The sequence below is a fragment of the Ascaphus truei genome, chromosome 4 (assembly GCF_040206685.1).
Source record: "Ascaphus truei isolate aAscTru1 chromosome 4, aAscTru1.hap1, whole genome shotgun sequence".
Taxonomy (NCBI): domain Eukaryota; kingdom Metazoa; phylum Chordata; class Amphibia; order Anura; family Ascaphidae; genus Ascaphus; species Ascaphus truei.
Window position 1 is genome coordinate 244,501,504 of NC_134486.1, and position 16,175 is coordinate 244,517,678.

General features: G+C 41.1%; 1 protein-coding gene across 9 annotated transcripts in view; it reads left to right on the top strand.

Annotated features, from left to right (window-relative positions):
- The window catches only part of AIG1 (androgen induced 1), a 448,408-nt gene that overhangs the window by 382,176 nt on the left and 50,057 nt on the right, over window positions 1-16,175 (top strand). The window contains exon 4 of one of the 9 annotated variants that reach the window (XR_012801083.1): window positions 11,687-12,438. The exons of 7 other annotated variants lie outside the window; for them this stretch is intronic. Coding sequence is in view for 1 of the 2 variants with exons in the window: in XM_075597126.1 (XP_075453241.1) it covers window positions 11,687-11,755 (69 nt within the window). In the remaining variant the exon portion in view is untranslated. Of the gene's footprint in view, window positions 1-11,686; window positions 12,439-16,175 lie in introns of those variants that run through there. One more of the 9 variants, XM_075597126.1, reaches the window with a different exon arrangement.

Below are 16,175 nucleotides of genomic sequence, written 5' to 3' on the forward strand. Positions count from 1 at the left end.
CAGGGTCACTCTTTGATAAAGCACCCAACGGGTGTGAAACGCGTCAGAGGACCCCCCCTCCCCCTTTTTGTGCTTTGCTGTTATGCATTATTAAATTAATAAATATTTTGTATTGGATATCAGCTTCCAGCCCTACATTTTTTCAGCAGTGATCAGTCTTTCAACGCCATATTTGAGCTACTCGAAAGCCAGAAGAGCCTCAGCAGGCCATATTTTAGGATTTGACCCTTTCTTCGTAAGAGCCGTGATGGATGCAACCACCTTAGAAAAATTCCTGATGAATCGTCGGTGGTTGACAAACCCAAGAAATCGTTGTATCGGTTTGAGAAGTAAAGGTAAGGGCCAGTCCAACACTAACGAAAAAAAGACGGTGCTGATACAACACTGCTGATACTTTTGCACGATCCATCTAAAACCCATGGGAAGAGATGAAGTACCCAAGGAAAGAAATCTTCTACTGTTCGAATTGACACTTATCGAGCTTGGCGTAGAGGGAATGGTCCCGAAATCTTTGGAGAACCAATTTAACCTGTGCCCGATGTTCGGTCAAAGAACTGGAAAAGATAAGGATATTGTCCAGATATACCACGAGAAATTGGTCCAATAGATCCCGGAAAATCTTGTTGGTGACATTTTGAAATACGGCCGGTGCGTTGCATAAGCCAAATAGTATGCCTAGGTATTCGTAGTGGCTGTCACGGGTATTAAAGGCTGTTTTACACTCGTCACCCTCTCTGATCCAGATCAAATTGTAGGCTCCTTGAAGATCTAGTTTGGTGAAGATGGTAGCCTTGTGTAAGCGGTAAAAGAGTTCAGGGATGAGGTGTAGTAGATATCGGTTCTTTACGGTGATTTTATTTAGGCCTCTGTAGTCGATACATGGAAACGAAGAAACCCGCTCCAGCAGGAGAACTTGATTTGCGAATAACCCCACGCTGAAGGTTCTCCGAAATGTATTCCAGCATAGCCTTGGTTTTTGGTTCCGAAAGGTGATAGGTGCGGCCTCGAGGAGAGATGACCTCTGGGAGTAGGTCGATTGCACAATCATAAGGTATAAGGTCGATGTGGCGGTAACTCATCTGTCTGTTTTTTGTCGAATATGTTGGCAAATTCCTGTAAACAAACTGGAAGGCATGATGCGGAAGTCTCAGTAGGTAGCCGAACCTCAGAGATGGTGCGAGACGCCGGAAGACACGATCCATAGCAATGTTGTCCCTGGGCTGTCACTTGATTGGGCGACCAATCGATCTTTGGGTTGTGGTGCCACAGCCAGGGATGTCCTAGAACCACTGGAGTTGAGGGAGAGCAAATTACATAGAATGATAGTGACTCTTTGTGAAGTGCCCCGACCGTGACCAGCAAAGGATTAATTTCCCTAGTACGGAGAGCTAGGGAGTGGAGCTTCGAAAATGCGTAGTCTATGAAGTTCCCTGCAGCTCCTGAATCCACAAAAGCCTGAGTGAAAATGGATGCTGATCCCCAGGAGAGTGAAACTGGCAGGAGGAGCCGTGAAGGTTGTGGTGAAGGAAGAATAGAAGAAATGTCCAGAGAATATTCCTCTATCTTCACTGGGCATTGGGGTTTTCCTGATTTAGGACAGTATCGGACATGGTGACCTTTGAGCCCACAGTACAGGCACAGCCCCCTGACACGTCTCCTAGTTCTCTCCTGCTCAGGTAATTTTGTATCACCTAGTTGCATCGGTTCCTCCTCAGGGAGAGGTGTAGAAAGATGAGTCTGAAAGTGAGGGGCAAGCTGAATTGTTGGGATCTTTGGAGACTGAGCTCGCTCTGTCTGCCGTTCTCATATCCGGAGGTCCATTCTGATACAGAGAGCAATCAGTTCCACCAGATCTTTGGGAAGATCCTGGCAAGTCAATTCATCCTTTAAACGCTCAGAAACCCCTGCCAAAATGCTGCAAGGGTTCGGAACTCAATGGCATACTGGCCTGCGGTACGGATTCCTTGTCGGATTTGTAGAAGTAAAGCTGAAGCAGAGGAGACACGACCGGGGGCGTCAAATACTCTTTTAAATGCCTGGAGAAAGACAACATAGTCGTTGATCAGTAGGGATTTTCTTTTCCAGACAGGGGAAGCCCAAGCCAAGGCCTCATCTGTTTTAGTAGGGAAATGACATATGCTACCCTGGATCGGTGAGTGCTGAAAATGGAGGGCTTGAGTTCAAACTGAATAGAGCATTGGTTCAGAAACCCTCTACAAGCAATAGGGTCCCCTCCATAACGCAGAGGCGTTGGGATCCGTGGTTCCCTGGGCGTAGTGGGTGAAGGGGCTGGCGCCGGAGAAGTTTCCGGTAAGGGCAGTGCAGGGGTAGAACCCACCTGGAGTGTGTCCAGCCGTGTAAAAATGTCCTGAAGTTGGCTTGAAATAAGTACAGCTGTTGGTTTTGCAGGGCGAGGTGTGTCTCATGATCTCCAAGAAATACCCCTTGGAGAGATACACCTCACTCTACCTCAGCAGGGTCCATGTTTGGATGATCAAAATGTGATGGTGCTCATCTCAAATCAGGTGGCGGACCCACAGGGCTGAGGTAAGGAGGCAAATAAACTGATCACAACCCAGGGACTGAGTCCTGTAAGGGTATCTGTAGTCAGTATGGAAGCAGTGGTCAGGGCTGGCGGCAGAGTTGCAAAGTCCAGGGGACAGGCAGAGGTCAGGACTGGCGGCAGAGGTGTAAAGTCGAGGAGGCAATTGGAGGTCAGGGCAGGCGGAAGGCAGCGAGGTCGAGGTCATGGTCCGGGGTCAGCAACAGGAATTTAAAACAGGAAAGAGGGTAAGGCGTAACTGCAAAGACCGACAGGAGCTGAAAACACACAAAACTTTGCTCGGTAACTCCCTATGGTAACTGCAGCCTTATAAAGCAGGCTTCCAGTACCCAAAATGGCCACAGATAGCAGAAAGGGCAGGAGAGACAGAAAACCTGGACCATAATGAAAACCCGGCATGGATCAAGCAGAATCCTTACAAGCTGCTCCCCTCTGCACATAACCAGTGTGCTCAGGGTTAATCTCTGTGTTTGCTTCCTGCTATGTTTCGTCAGCCCCACCCTCTGGAATGCTAATGCCCTGGAGGACAAAAGGACTCTGAAATCACAGCTGCAGTCAATCTGAACCCTTTCAGTCTACATCTGCGTCGCCCCAAAGGCGCACAGCCTTTGGCACATCCAAAGGGTGTGAGCCGTTTGCTGCCATTTGCTGATGTTTGTTGGTGTTAAAATTGCTGTTGTTTGTTGGTGTTAAAATTGCTTTTTTTCAATCTGAAACGCTCAACCCTTTTATCCCCTGCACCCAATTTTGCAACTCTAACTGTCCATGAAATGTCTGTGAATTGACTGTATAACCGCTGTTCATTTAATGTAACCATGTATTGTTATAACTCTATTCCCAGGACATACTTGAAAACGAGAGGTAACTCTCAATGTATTACTTCCTTGTAAAACATTTTATAAATAAAATAAATCTCTGACCTTGTGGATTTCTTTAAGTTAACCTCCAAACATAACCAAAAAGATCTGTTCCAAACATAAGAATTAAGATGAACATGTTTAACACATACCATACAGTATGCCACTGATTCAAATTCATACACATGGAAACTGTTGTTTGAGTTTTTAAGCATATTACAATATTCATCCATACTTTTCAATCTTTTTCATGTACAGGTGAATAAAAATATAACTTGTGAGCACATTCACATCTCAGACAGGTCTGCAACCCTGATTTTCACCATTATCTCCAAGCATTCAATGCGTCCACTACAACCAGGGACTCTGGGAAATGACACGCAACTGAACACACACTGTCATCCTTTGCTTCTTATCCATCCATTAACATGGACATATAAGCCGTATATAAGCCGTATAATACAGTATAATGCAAATCCACATATAGTATGCATTTTGCTTTCTGGGTCCACACAGGATTAGTAGACTTACACTATATGTATCTGCTATTAGGAATGCCAGACATCCTGTATATTCTGTATGAGATTGTCCCTTATTTCATTGACATGTCCCGTTGTCTCGGGAAGGTCTGTCGGAACACATGATTGTCCTTTATTTTAGTGCTTTGACGTGGAATCAAAGGGAGGATAATGGGTGCTCTAATAGCTCCGGAATGTAATAATTCAATAATAATGTCCAAGAATAAACAAAAAACAAAACACAAAGGGAGCCCAGAGCTACTTCCAATATGACAAAAATACACAGTGAAATACTGGTCGCATGGAATTTAAAATGGCCAGTAGCAGGGAATTGTTCATCTACATCGGGGCATCCCCTACTTTGCGACGGGCAGTCTACAGTCAAAGAGTTGTGTATGCAGTCCTGAGACGGTTCTCCATCTCAGTTGGCGGTGACATTTATTCACAAATGCTTGTTTTTATTTGAAGCTTTGTAAGTGCGCTTGATTACCCTTCATCCCTTTCCCTTCCCCAATTAGTTCATATTGCGCTATGGGGTTGCGCTCTCTCTATTTTTCTTTTCAGTATATATATATATATAGCTCAGCCCTGTTATAGCGCGATCCGATACAACGCGAATCCGCAGATCTACAAAAGAATGGCAGCAGAAGAAGAAATTCCACGTTTTAGAATGGCCTAGTCAAAGTCCGGACCTAAATCCCATCTAAATGTTGTGTCAGGACCTGAACTGAGCTGTCCATGCAAGTAAGCCCTAAGTTGTCACTTAGTTGAAGCAGTTCTGCATGGAGGAATGGGCCAAAACTCATCGAAACTGATGTGAGAGACTGATCAGCAGTTATAGGAAACACTTAGTTGAAGTTATTGCTGCTCAGGGGCTTCTTACGGTTCACATACTTTTTCACACGTGGATTCTGAATGCTGAATCATTTGTGGATAAATAAATGTTGAACAATTATCACATTTTTGTGTCATTTGTTTGATCAGGTTATTTTTGATCTATTATTAGGACTTAGATTAAGATCTAATAACATTTTAGGTTTGAACTATGTGAAATATGTAAAAATCCTAAGTGGTTCACAAACCTTTTCTCGCCAGTGTATATATTGGAAAAACTTGCGCAAAGAAGACGCCAATAGTATAATATTGTTTTGTATCATTTCTTTCAATAAAAGTTATGGCAAGTATCACACCCACATGGTAAAAAAATTAAACAAACATATCGAGTAATATTCAGCTGAGGTATACAGATGGGGGGAGGGGGAAGGGGACCGAAACCTCTGCTCAGCTAATAGTCAGTTTAAATGAGTGAATGAGTCTTGGTGCTGGGCTGAGAATTGTTATAACGAATACACAAAAGAAAAAGGACTCAGCTGATAGCACTCTATAACTCTAAAGTAAATAGTAATAGTAATGATAAGTGATAAGGATTAAAAATAATTTTAATGGCATATCTCTTAAAATAAAGGGGTGGAGATAAATGAGAATAAAAATGACCGTATATCCCAGTCAGAAGCCTGCTATAATCAGGGTGTGATGAGATATGTGCTAAATAACAATATTGTTAAAAAGCTTGACACACACCTGTATCCCCATATACAATGTATATGGGGTAATATATTAGCACTAAGTAATCCCTCCTTATTGTAATGTTGGAGGGCTATTATCAAAGTTGAAGAGATACATTCCCTCCTCCTTAATGCAGCTGAATTAGTTAAATCAATTGTCAGTCTGCTGCAGATAAAAGTGCTATCTAGTGGTAAAGTCTTCACTATTTGGAGGTGACTATGCTTAAACAGATCAGCCTAATGTACCCCTGGTTATTGTAGGCTAGACACTTAAAAAGATCCTTGATTAATATCAGGATATATGAGATCAGTATTGCATAGGAACCACATACCGTTTGTATGATCAGGCAGTGGTTACAAATGCATCCGATCAGTGTATCAGTTGCAGACTCTGTAAGTTGGCCTGCTAGGTCGAGCTCCTCTCACTAGGTTGGGTATAAGTCTATGTGGTGTTCAGTTGGTAGTGTAGGGGGAGTGAACCCCAAATGTCCGGTGCTACAAACGTCCACAATAAGGCTGGTACAGTAGAAAATCTCTGATATGCATGTAGAATAATTGACTACTAGGCGGGCATAAATGTCCTGCACAGACACAGGGGCCTGGCTTTCATTTCATTCATTTTTTTCCCCTCTGTGCAGGACATTTATGCCCGCCTAGTAGTCAATTATTCTACATGCATATCAGAGATTTTCTACTGTACCAGCCTTATTGTGGACGTTTGTAGCACCGGACATTTGGGGTTCACTCCCCCTACACTACCAATTGACTTCAATTCTTGCCCTGGTGGCTCATATCCACATGAACAATTTATTGTTATTACTCATCTGGTTATTTACATCCTTCTCTCTCAGAACGGACTGGTATCTATATATATATATATATGCATATCTTTTTATTAGTATTGTATATACTCTGATTTGCACATTACAGGAACTCACCCATTTTTTATTAGTTATTTTTCCAAGTTTGGAATCAGTTTACTTAATTACTTATTATGGAGGAATCTGGTGAGGATGACAATGTTTTGATAGAAGATCAATATAGCACCTTTGTTCATACCTGTGGTGACAATACTAAACGGTTAAGGAAAGCAACTCACCTATTTGATGGTGTATCAGAAATAATTTGCGATGAACCCTCAGATCTGACCGACCATTTCGTTAAACTTGAAAAACTTTTAACTGAAAATATTAGATTATGGGGGGACATCACTTCCCTTGAGAATTACATAAGATGCAATCGCATTCCAAGGGGATTGCGTATCAAAAAAGTCCCATCTTTTGGTTTCATGAACAAACAGTTCGAATTAGATTGGGTTGATGCACTTGACTCCTGCTCCAAAAAGTTGATGGAGCTCATTATCCAGCAAAAAAATAAAGAAAAATCCATCCTAATGGCAGAGATCAAAATCCTTCAGACTAAGTTGCGACCATTCAGTCGAAGGGAGCAATTTATTAAGAATGATAAGACACTGTCATCAAATATCGATATATCAGAAAATACCATTAGTGAAAAGAAACAACAAAAATTTGAAAGGGATAGGATTGATTACACTAAAAATCAGGTGTACTGCTGGCAAAAACCGGTTGTTGTACGGGAGACTATGAGCTCCAGCACACCAAGGGGAAGGAGTCAAAATCCTAAACGAGGGACAACAAATGCCCCAAACAAATCTATTCTTAAAAATAAACGTGTTGAAACCTCCAGTTTTGAGTCCGATTATTCGGACCCTGAACCCAGGTTTCATTCGGTCTCTTTTGATAAATCAAAAGAACATTCTAGAGACCGTGAAGTGACAAATTATGATAACAATGCCACACCCTCTTGTTCTACATATAAAGCCAATAGAACATCTGGGCAACCCTCCTCGGCTTTTTTAGAGATGGGCACAAAAAGCCGTGGAGAACGCGCAGATCAAAGAGGAAACGAGGGGGGGCAAGGCAGAACGAAACGCAAGAAGTACGACTAGGAGTGCCCAACAATGTTATTAATATTTCTGGTATGGAATTAACCCTAGATCAATTGTCCCTCCTCAATAAGGGTCTTGGCTTTGCTCCAAGTCAAAATTTCAAACTATTTGAAACCATTATTGATTTGCAAAGGTTCACACGTAAGCTAGCTTTGAAGAAAATGTTTGCTGCTAAAGATGGTTCTGCAAAAATAGCTAGCATAGACAGTGGCATTGTAGAAACTAATCCTACTACCACCACAGATACACATAGTTTAAAATTCCAAGAAGTGTGTGCCCTTTCCGATATGGACTCCCTATTGGAACAACAAGGCGAACCCCTTATGACATACTCCCAATCTTTTTTTGGCAATCAGGATTCTGGCTTTCGCCCGAAATCTTTATTTTGCCCTAGTTTCAATAGGGGTCCATCAATTACCACATTTGAACACTTAGTTGAACGCGACCTGCGCATATTAGCAAGGGGGTTTTCCTGCTCTAAAGTCGCCAATGGTAATCTGACATACACAGAAATCCAAGAAATTGAATGCATTAAGAAACATCATGATATTGTACTTAAAAGTGCAGACAAGGGCGGGGCTCTCGTTATTTTATCAAAAGATCAATACTTTACGGAAGCGATGAGACAGCTAGGGGACAGTAATACATATAAACTTCTTAGGAGTAATCCTACATCTCAATACCAACTTGAACTGTTTGAGCTACTGGACATGGGAAAAATTCTCAATGTAATTAACAAAAGGGAATGTGATTTTCTTTCCTGTCCACATCCCGTGATTCCGATATTTCACCATCTCCCAAAGATCCATAAATCGCTGGTCGACCCTCCTGGTCGTCCAATTATAGCGAGCATTGGATCTTTGGGAGATGGATTATCGCGGTATGTGGATAGGTTCCTACAACCACTAGTATTTAATTTACCTTCTTTCATAAGAGATACCACGGACTTCATTGCCAGCATACAGGAGATCACTTGGCACAGGGAGTACAGGTGGGTCACCATGGATGTGACCTCCCTGTACTCCATTATTGAGCACAATCACGGCCTTGCGGCCATTAAACACTTTCTTGATTTATCCACCCTATCTATATTACACTGCACTTTTTTATTAGAATCTATATCCTTTTTACTCACTCACAATTATTTTTTATTTGATAACCACTTTTATTTACAAACACTAGGCACTGCTATGGGCACGAGTTTTGCACTGTCATATGCTAATTTATTTATGGGGTTTTGGAAATCACAATTTATATATCACGATCACAATCCATTCCGTCACAACATTGTTTACTTTAGGAGATATATCGATGATTTGATATTTATTTGGAAGGGTGATGAGTCTTCACTTTTTTCTTTTATTGAACACATTAGCACTAATAACTATAATCTTAAATTCACGTACCAACACAACATTAATAATATTCATTTTCTTGATCTACTCCTGTATGTTGACGGTGAGATGAATATACAAACAGATATTTACAGGAAAGAAAATTCTAGAAACACACTACTCAATGCGCATAGTTGCCATCCGCGCTCCTTGATTAGAAACATCCCAGGTGCCCAATTCGTCAGGTTAAAGAGAATCTGTTCGGATAATGATGTTTTCATTCAAAGGGCCAAGGAGATGTCAAAAAGATTCTTGGAGCGAGGGTATTCTGCTACAGATATTGAGTCTGCATTTGATAAAGCAAATAAAATGGATAGAAGAACTCTCATTCGCAGAAACCCTAAAAAACATTCGTCCAACAGATTGCGAGATTCATTTAAAACTACAAACAGTCCCATGTTCATTAGCACATTCAGTTCACAGTCACAACAGATATGTAACATTATTGCCAAACATTGGCACACATTGTCTCTTGATGAAGACATTAGAGACATTGTGAAGAGTGGCCCCAAATTTTCATATCACAAAGCGAAGACACTAGCTGCTCACTTGTCCCCGAGTATGTTCGTTTCTGGATCTAATGCTCCCAGCATTAATAGTATCCCCAAGGGATTTTTTCGATGTGGGAAGTGTTCAATGTGTAGGTACGCTGTTCAAAAAAGGTTCATTCTGTACAACAATGATTGTAAAAAGTATTATTTGAAATCCTTTTTGAATTGTAATATTATACATGTTGTATATGTCTTGAATTGTACCTGTGGACTTCAATACGTGGGCCGCACGATAAGACCCCTGAAAACTAGAATTGCGGAACACGTCAGGTTAATCAAAAAAAGAGACACCAACCACCCGGTGTCCAGACACTTTTCATCATGCCCATCGGGCAATATTACTAGTTTTTCTTTTTATGCTATAGAACATGTTCCATGTCATCCCAGAGGTGGAAATAGGGAAAATGTATTGAATCAAAGAGAGATGTATTGGATACACACTCTCAACACTCTTCATCCCTATGGGATCAATGTCGAATGGGAGTTGAAACACTTCCTGCAGGGTTGAGTATATGAAGAGTCTTGGGAGTGTGTATACCAATTCATCCCATATACAACAATTCACCTCATATACTCTAAGGAGTTAAATAAATACCAAACAGAGATGATCCTTTTTCCTTTTCCTTGCCAAATAATTTGTTATTGCATATATTATCTGCATTACATATATGCAATATTAATGCTTTGTACATACCACCTAATGAACGTTCAGCTATGAATTACTTTCTATAAATACATTAATGATTGCTTTATGTTCATTAATTAATACATACTTAGTCATTAATGTGTTGTACAAGTCTGTTTGACATATGTCCCCGCAGTTACTCCTCCATATATATTCTCTATCCTTGTGTTTTTTCATACAAATGTTCAAGGATGTTGCTTTTGTCATTATATATGCTGCTACTCACTGATCTTTGTTTTTAATCTATATGTCATTGTTGTATCCCATATGTTATCACGGTTAGTTGGGGTTGTTCCAAATTAGACACTGTGATGTTTACACAGCACCCTCGTTATTGTCAAGCACTGATTGCTGATTGACATTATCTGTTTTGCATTTTGTGTTGACCAATCATGTTAGGGAACTGTGTATATAACATTCCAGTGTGAGAGATCTTTGTACTCTTTGATAAAGTTCCTGTACGGAACGAAACGCGTCAGAGGTGTTCTCTGTGATGTGATGTGCAGCACTATAGTGCAATAAAATTGCTTTTATTCAAATTGCATTTGGCTGAGTTCCTGAGGCTGTGACCACCCATCAACTACACTCTATATGTGGTGTTCAGAACCACTAGCCACAATCGCAACATTAACTCATATAATTATATATTTGGAGCTGAGGTATATGCAGAGCTCGCCGTGACAAGAGCCACTGCGTGATGATCAGCCTCCGCCGACGACCGTTTCGCGTATGCACGCTTTCTTAAGGCTGATAGGCAAGGGGGCGTGTGCTCTCCCTGCTCTCCTTATATACACCTTTTCATGTCCAAATTGGAGTTCCTTATTAACCCCATAGGTGCCATCGCATAATAGTTTGTTCTGAACATGTCAGTAGACCTTTGTTGATGAATAGTACTTTGCCATCTGTACTTATGAAGTATTCACTTTATATATATGTATTTAAACTCAAATCTGATAGATTGTATATTGCATTTTAATGCCAAGTAAGGAAATGTATAGAAACATTCCTAGATCTGTTTCAAGTCTGTGTAGACAGGAAACACTGGGATACTTGTGGTCATACAGTATGTGGAATCAATGGGTATTACAGATCCAAATATTCAGGGAATATATTTAGTTTGAAGATGATATGCTTCAAAGTATATGGGGAGATAAGTTAATATAAATTAACAACGGTTATTCTATATAGTAGTGATGTTAGTATCCATTATATAGGTATCATAATTGTATGTTTATATAGATATGTGCGTATTATTATTGTAAGGTATATATCTGTAATAATGATTTATATCCTTACATGGATACCAGTGACTCCAAATATGTATAGATTGGAGTACTTACTATAACGTCGTCACTCGTGGATAACATCATGTGATAATACTATATAGATGCTTATAATGGTAGCAAGACACCAAATCTCTCCATCCTGTTAATTGAGGTATATATTCTACACAGGAGCATTGATGGTATAGGTTCTATACATCCCTATTAGTCATACTGTCCCTTGCAGGTATCAGTTCAAATAAAAGGTGTAAATACAAAACCCTCATTAATTCCCTGTGGTGTTATTGTCTCCAAATTATAGATCCACCTCGACTCTCGCTTGAGAAGAATTTGGTCTCAATCTCCCCCTCTTGATCCTAAAGTGGGGTGATCTATACCCATAAAGCTCAGTACTGTGTGGTCCCCATTGTGATATCTCTTTACATGTCGAGCAACTAGAGTTTCCAAATTGTTCCTGATGGATCCAAGATGTTCAAGGACCCTTCTGCGAAATTGTCGCTTGGTTTTTCCAATGTACTTTTTTGAACAAGTACATTCAATTTGGTACACTACTCCCATTGTCTGACAATTAATAAAACTTATAATGGAATATGTTTTGGTGTCATTCCAATTATTAAAAGTTTTGGTGATCTTTATATGGTCACATGCTCGACATTGGCTACATTTGAAGCAACCTAGGGGTCTTGCTGGTAGCCAGGTGGGATCAATTTGTCTTTCAAAATGACTATGGGTAAGTATGTCTCGTAGGTTCTGGGGACGTCTACTGGTAAGTGTCGGGTGTGATTTTAAGACCTTTTGGAGATCATGATCCGCAGTTAGAATATGCCAGTGTTTCCTAAATATTGATTGTATAGGCCGCCATTGGTTATTAAATGTGCCTATACACCGGATTACCGTTTGATCTTCTTGATTCTTGCATTTATCCTGGAGTAGGAGATGCCTTGACGTAGACTTTGCCCCTTTTGTAGGCACGTCTAATCACTTTGTTACTATAGCATCGCTCTAAAAACCTTAATTTCATCAGTTTGGCTTCTTGTTCAAACAGATCATCAGTGGAACAGTTCCTCCGCAATCTGAGGAACTGTCCCACTGGAATTCCTCTAATGAGGTTCTGTGGGTGGTGGCTGGAGGCTATTTCGTCGCCGTCTCCTTCCTGTGTATAGTTGTAACAAGTTCATTCTCCATACCTCGCATAATGTGTAGGTCCAGGAAATTAATGCTATTGGGATCAGATTCAAATGTGAGCTTTATGTTTATATCGTTCACATTAACTATGTCGATGAATTATTTCAAAGATGTGGTATCTCCGTGCCATATTAGTAGCACATCATCGATAAATCTAATCCACATGGTAATCTTGTCTGTGAAGATGGCAAGTATGTCAGAAAAAACTTTCCGCTTCCCACCAGCCCAGGTGCAGGTTGGCATATGATGGGGCACACGTGGTCCCCATCGCTGTACCCTGGATCTGGTGGTATAGCTTTTTGTCAAAAGTAAAATAATTTCTTGTAAGAATGAACTGAAGGAGTTTCAATACCAACTCATTATGTTTGTGATAGTACTCTCCTCGGGTTTTGAGGAAGTACTCAGTGGCCCATAGGCCTTTGTCATGAAGTATACTAGAGTATAAACTCTCTACATCTAATGATATAAGTAATGTATTGTCATCAATCACGACCCCCTCTAATTTCCTTAGCATGTCCCTGCTATCCTTTAAATAGGAAGGCAGGGCCATGACAAATGGCCTAAGTATTTGGTCCACGTATTGGCTTACCTTCTCCGTAAGATTGCCAATTCCCGACACAATCGGGCGTCCAGGAGGAGGCAATTTGTGCTTGTGTATCTTAGGTAAAGTGTAGAATGTGGGGAGTCTTGGGGTGCCTACTAACATAAAGTCTCTTTCTTGTTTTGAGAGTACTTTAAGTTCCACCCTTTGATCTAGTATACTTTTAAGTTCTTGGTAGTATTTAATTGTTGGATTGTTTGTTAGGGTCTGGTAGCAATCTTTATTATTCAAAATCCTCAAGTTCTCCTTGGCATATTCTTCACTGTCCAGAACTACAATATTGCCCCCCTTGTCGGAGGGCTTAATCACTATAGTTTTTTCCTCTGCCAGATCTTTCACAGATTTTTTTTCTGCTGTTGTAAGATTGTCAATTCCTGTGTTCCTTCTTAAATCCTTTAGGTCTTGTGTTACAAGGCTCACAAAGACATCAATATTTGGACAGATATTAGGTGGTGGCATGAATTTGGATTTTTTCTTAAGATTGCTAAATGGACCCTCACCCTTTTTTTTTTAATATTCAGCGGAGCCTTATTCAGCGTTTCCGTATTTGTTGTTTCTGGATGCTGTGGCCGCCGACACCACTCGCATACCACTCCCAAGAGACGTTGCATCACGAACAACAGATAGCAGGAAACACCTAGAAACTTTCACATTCACCAATAGTCCAACGTGTTTCATGGGTGTACCACTTCCTCAGGGGGAATGGCTTACAGAAATCTGATCACACTTCAAATAGTGTTTCATATCAGTCACATGACAAAAAGTACCTATTAATACCTACAGATACAATTTATTGGATATTCCCTATATTCATTACAATTACCTTTTAATACCTTATACAAATATTATAATATATAGTAAAATTAGTATAAAATCACTTAATGGAATGCATATTTATAAATTTTTCCATTTAGTGGTTGGTTGGGTTTCTTTTTGGTTATTCACAAATATGATGATATATTATTGGATTTTTTTTATGATTTATGTTTTTAAAACAGATTTCTAATAAAATATATTTTTATGGGGTGCATGCGTGGCACAGAGAAAGATGACCACCAGAGACTGGATCTCCGCATTCTGGCAGCATAAACAAGAGGTTTGCATCCTCAAAAAAGCACCCTGCAATCCCCTTCCTGGAACAAGGAGGCTCCGGAATGGCCCTGCTATGCCCCAGGGGCAAAAGAAAACACAGAGGGGGGATGTAACACTGCTTCCAGAGGAAGTGCCCCTGTTATAAAATAAAGCTATTGGATTACCCTGAGTTGGGGACAAGAAGGAATGAAAGGATGGATGCAGGTACTGTAATTAAGCACACTGTACAGGAGGAAAAACAGAAAGTGGTGAATGAACTTAATCTGATATAGCAGCCATCACAGAATGAAACTCAAAACCAGGGTAGAAGACATATCAAAGCAGCAAATAGATTTAATGTATGAGGTGGGGACCCTGAAGTAGCAAGTCCAATCATTGAAGGAAGGACAAGTGGAAACAGAAAATTGTTCCCGGACAAATAACATCAGGATCAGAGTAATTCCGGAGGCAATGACCCCAGATCAACTGAAGCCTAACACCTTACACCTGACCAAAACCCTTATTCTGTAACGTTGCTAACTGTAGTCCAGGAGACGTACCCGCAGGGTAGAGGTAGGGAGTATATTAACCAAACCTTGACCTGGGATCTGGTGCCTAGACAAGGAAGAATGGTCAGGTGCAGTTCTAGGATTGTGGGTAGGGTGCAACAGTGTAGTCAGGGTCACAGTTCCAAAGGTCAGGGCAAGAAACAGGCAAAAGTTCAGGAGTGCAAGGGATGAGATACCCTGGGGCAGGTGCAGCCAATTACCAGCTCCAGAAGGAGGCTACCTCCTGATTCAGTGGCCATCTTGGTGCACCCAGCAGAGTCAGAGGAGCATCTCTGTTGGTGCACCCAGCAAATCCTCACAGATACCAAGCCTCTCACCAGAAACTTAATAGAGTCTATCGAACCCTGAGGCCTTGGCATATTGACGGCAGAAGATCACACCAAGTCATGAAAACTACACAAAAGCTGACAGAAATTATATTTGAAGAGACAAGCCTCCAAATATTTAATGACATAGCCCCTGCAACACTAGCCAGAAGGAGGGAACTTAAGCACTGCATGACAACCCTGCGTAAACACGAGATAAAATACAGGAGGGCCTTTCCATTCCGACTTCAAGCCACAGACAACAACAAGGAAACTAGTATGAGAGACGTGGCCGAGGACCCCAGCTTTCTAAAACAACTGGGTTTGTGTCTTGCAGAGGAGACGCAGGATGACCAATGTAACTGCCCCCCCCTCCCAAATCTCAGATTCAGCCCTGATCTAAACAGAGAGGGATGGCACTACCTAGAGCCCTAATCCCCTGAGGAGACTGCTGAGGATTCTCCCTGGGCCTGGCACAAGCTTACAGCACCACAGAGACAGTTGCGAATGAGACTATTACTAGGGCCTAAGACCTGGACAGTCTGGGCTGACTCAGGTTAAAGTCGCACGAGAGAACTCTGGAAAACTGATCCCAGGAGGGCACTCTTAGCATGTTATCAAGTTAATTGTCAAGTTCTACAAAAGTTTTACTGTAGATATTCTATTACATAGCCAGCTCAGTCATGCATGGTGCATAGTTAATGCGAAAATCTGTTCTGTTACAGACTTAGACTGTAAGTCAGAAACAAGACTATAAGAGGGAGCTGGTCTCTAACGTCCCTCATTAATGGAGTGTTTTGACACTGCCAGATTTTCAGCAGGTTGCTGTGTCCAAGAACATCAGTAACATACTCCTCCATATTATGGTACCCCTTTTCAGTTATCCCATCCCCTCAAGTACACAAACTCAGGCAAGAAGTTTAACCCTTTTCTTCTTAAAGTTAAAAGTTCTTCACAGGTGGCACCTCACTCCCCACAAGCTCCATCTTATCTCCGTGGCCCAACACCAGACTTCTGGAGAGGTTGTGGAAATTAAGGTACTTTTCTGCATATTTGGTG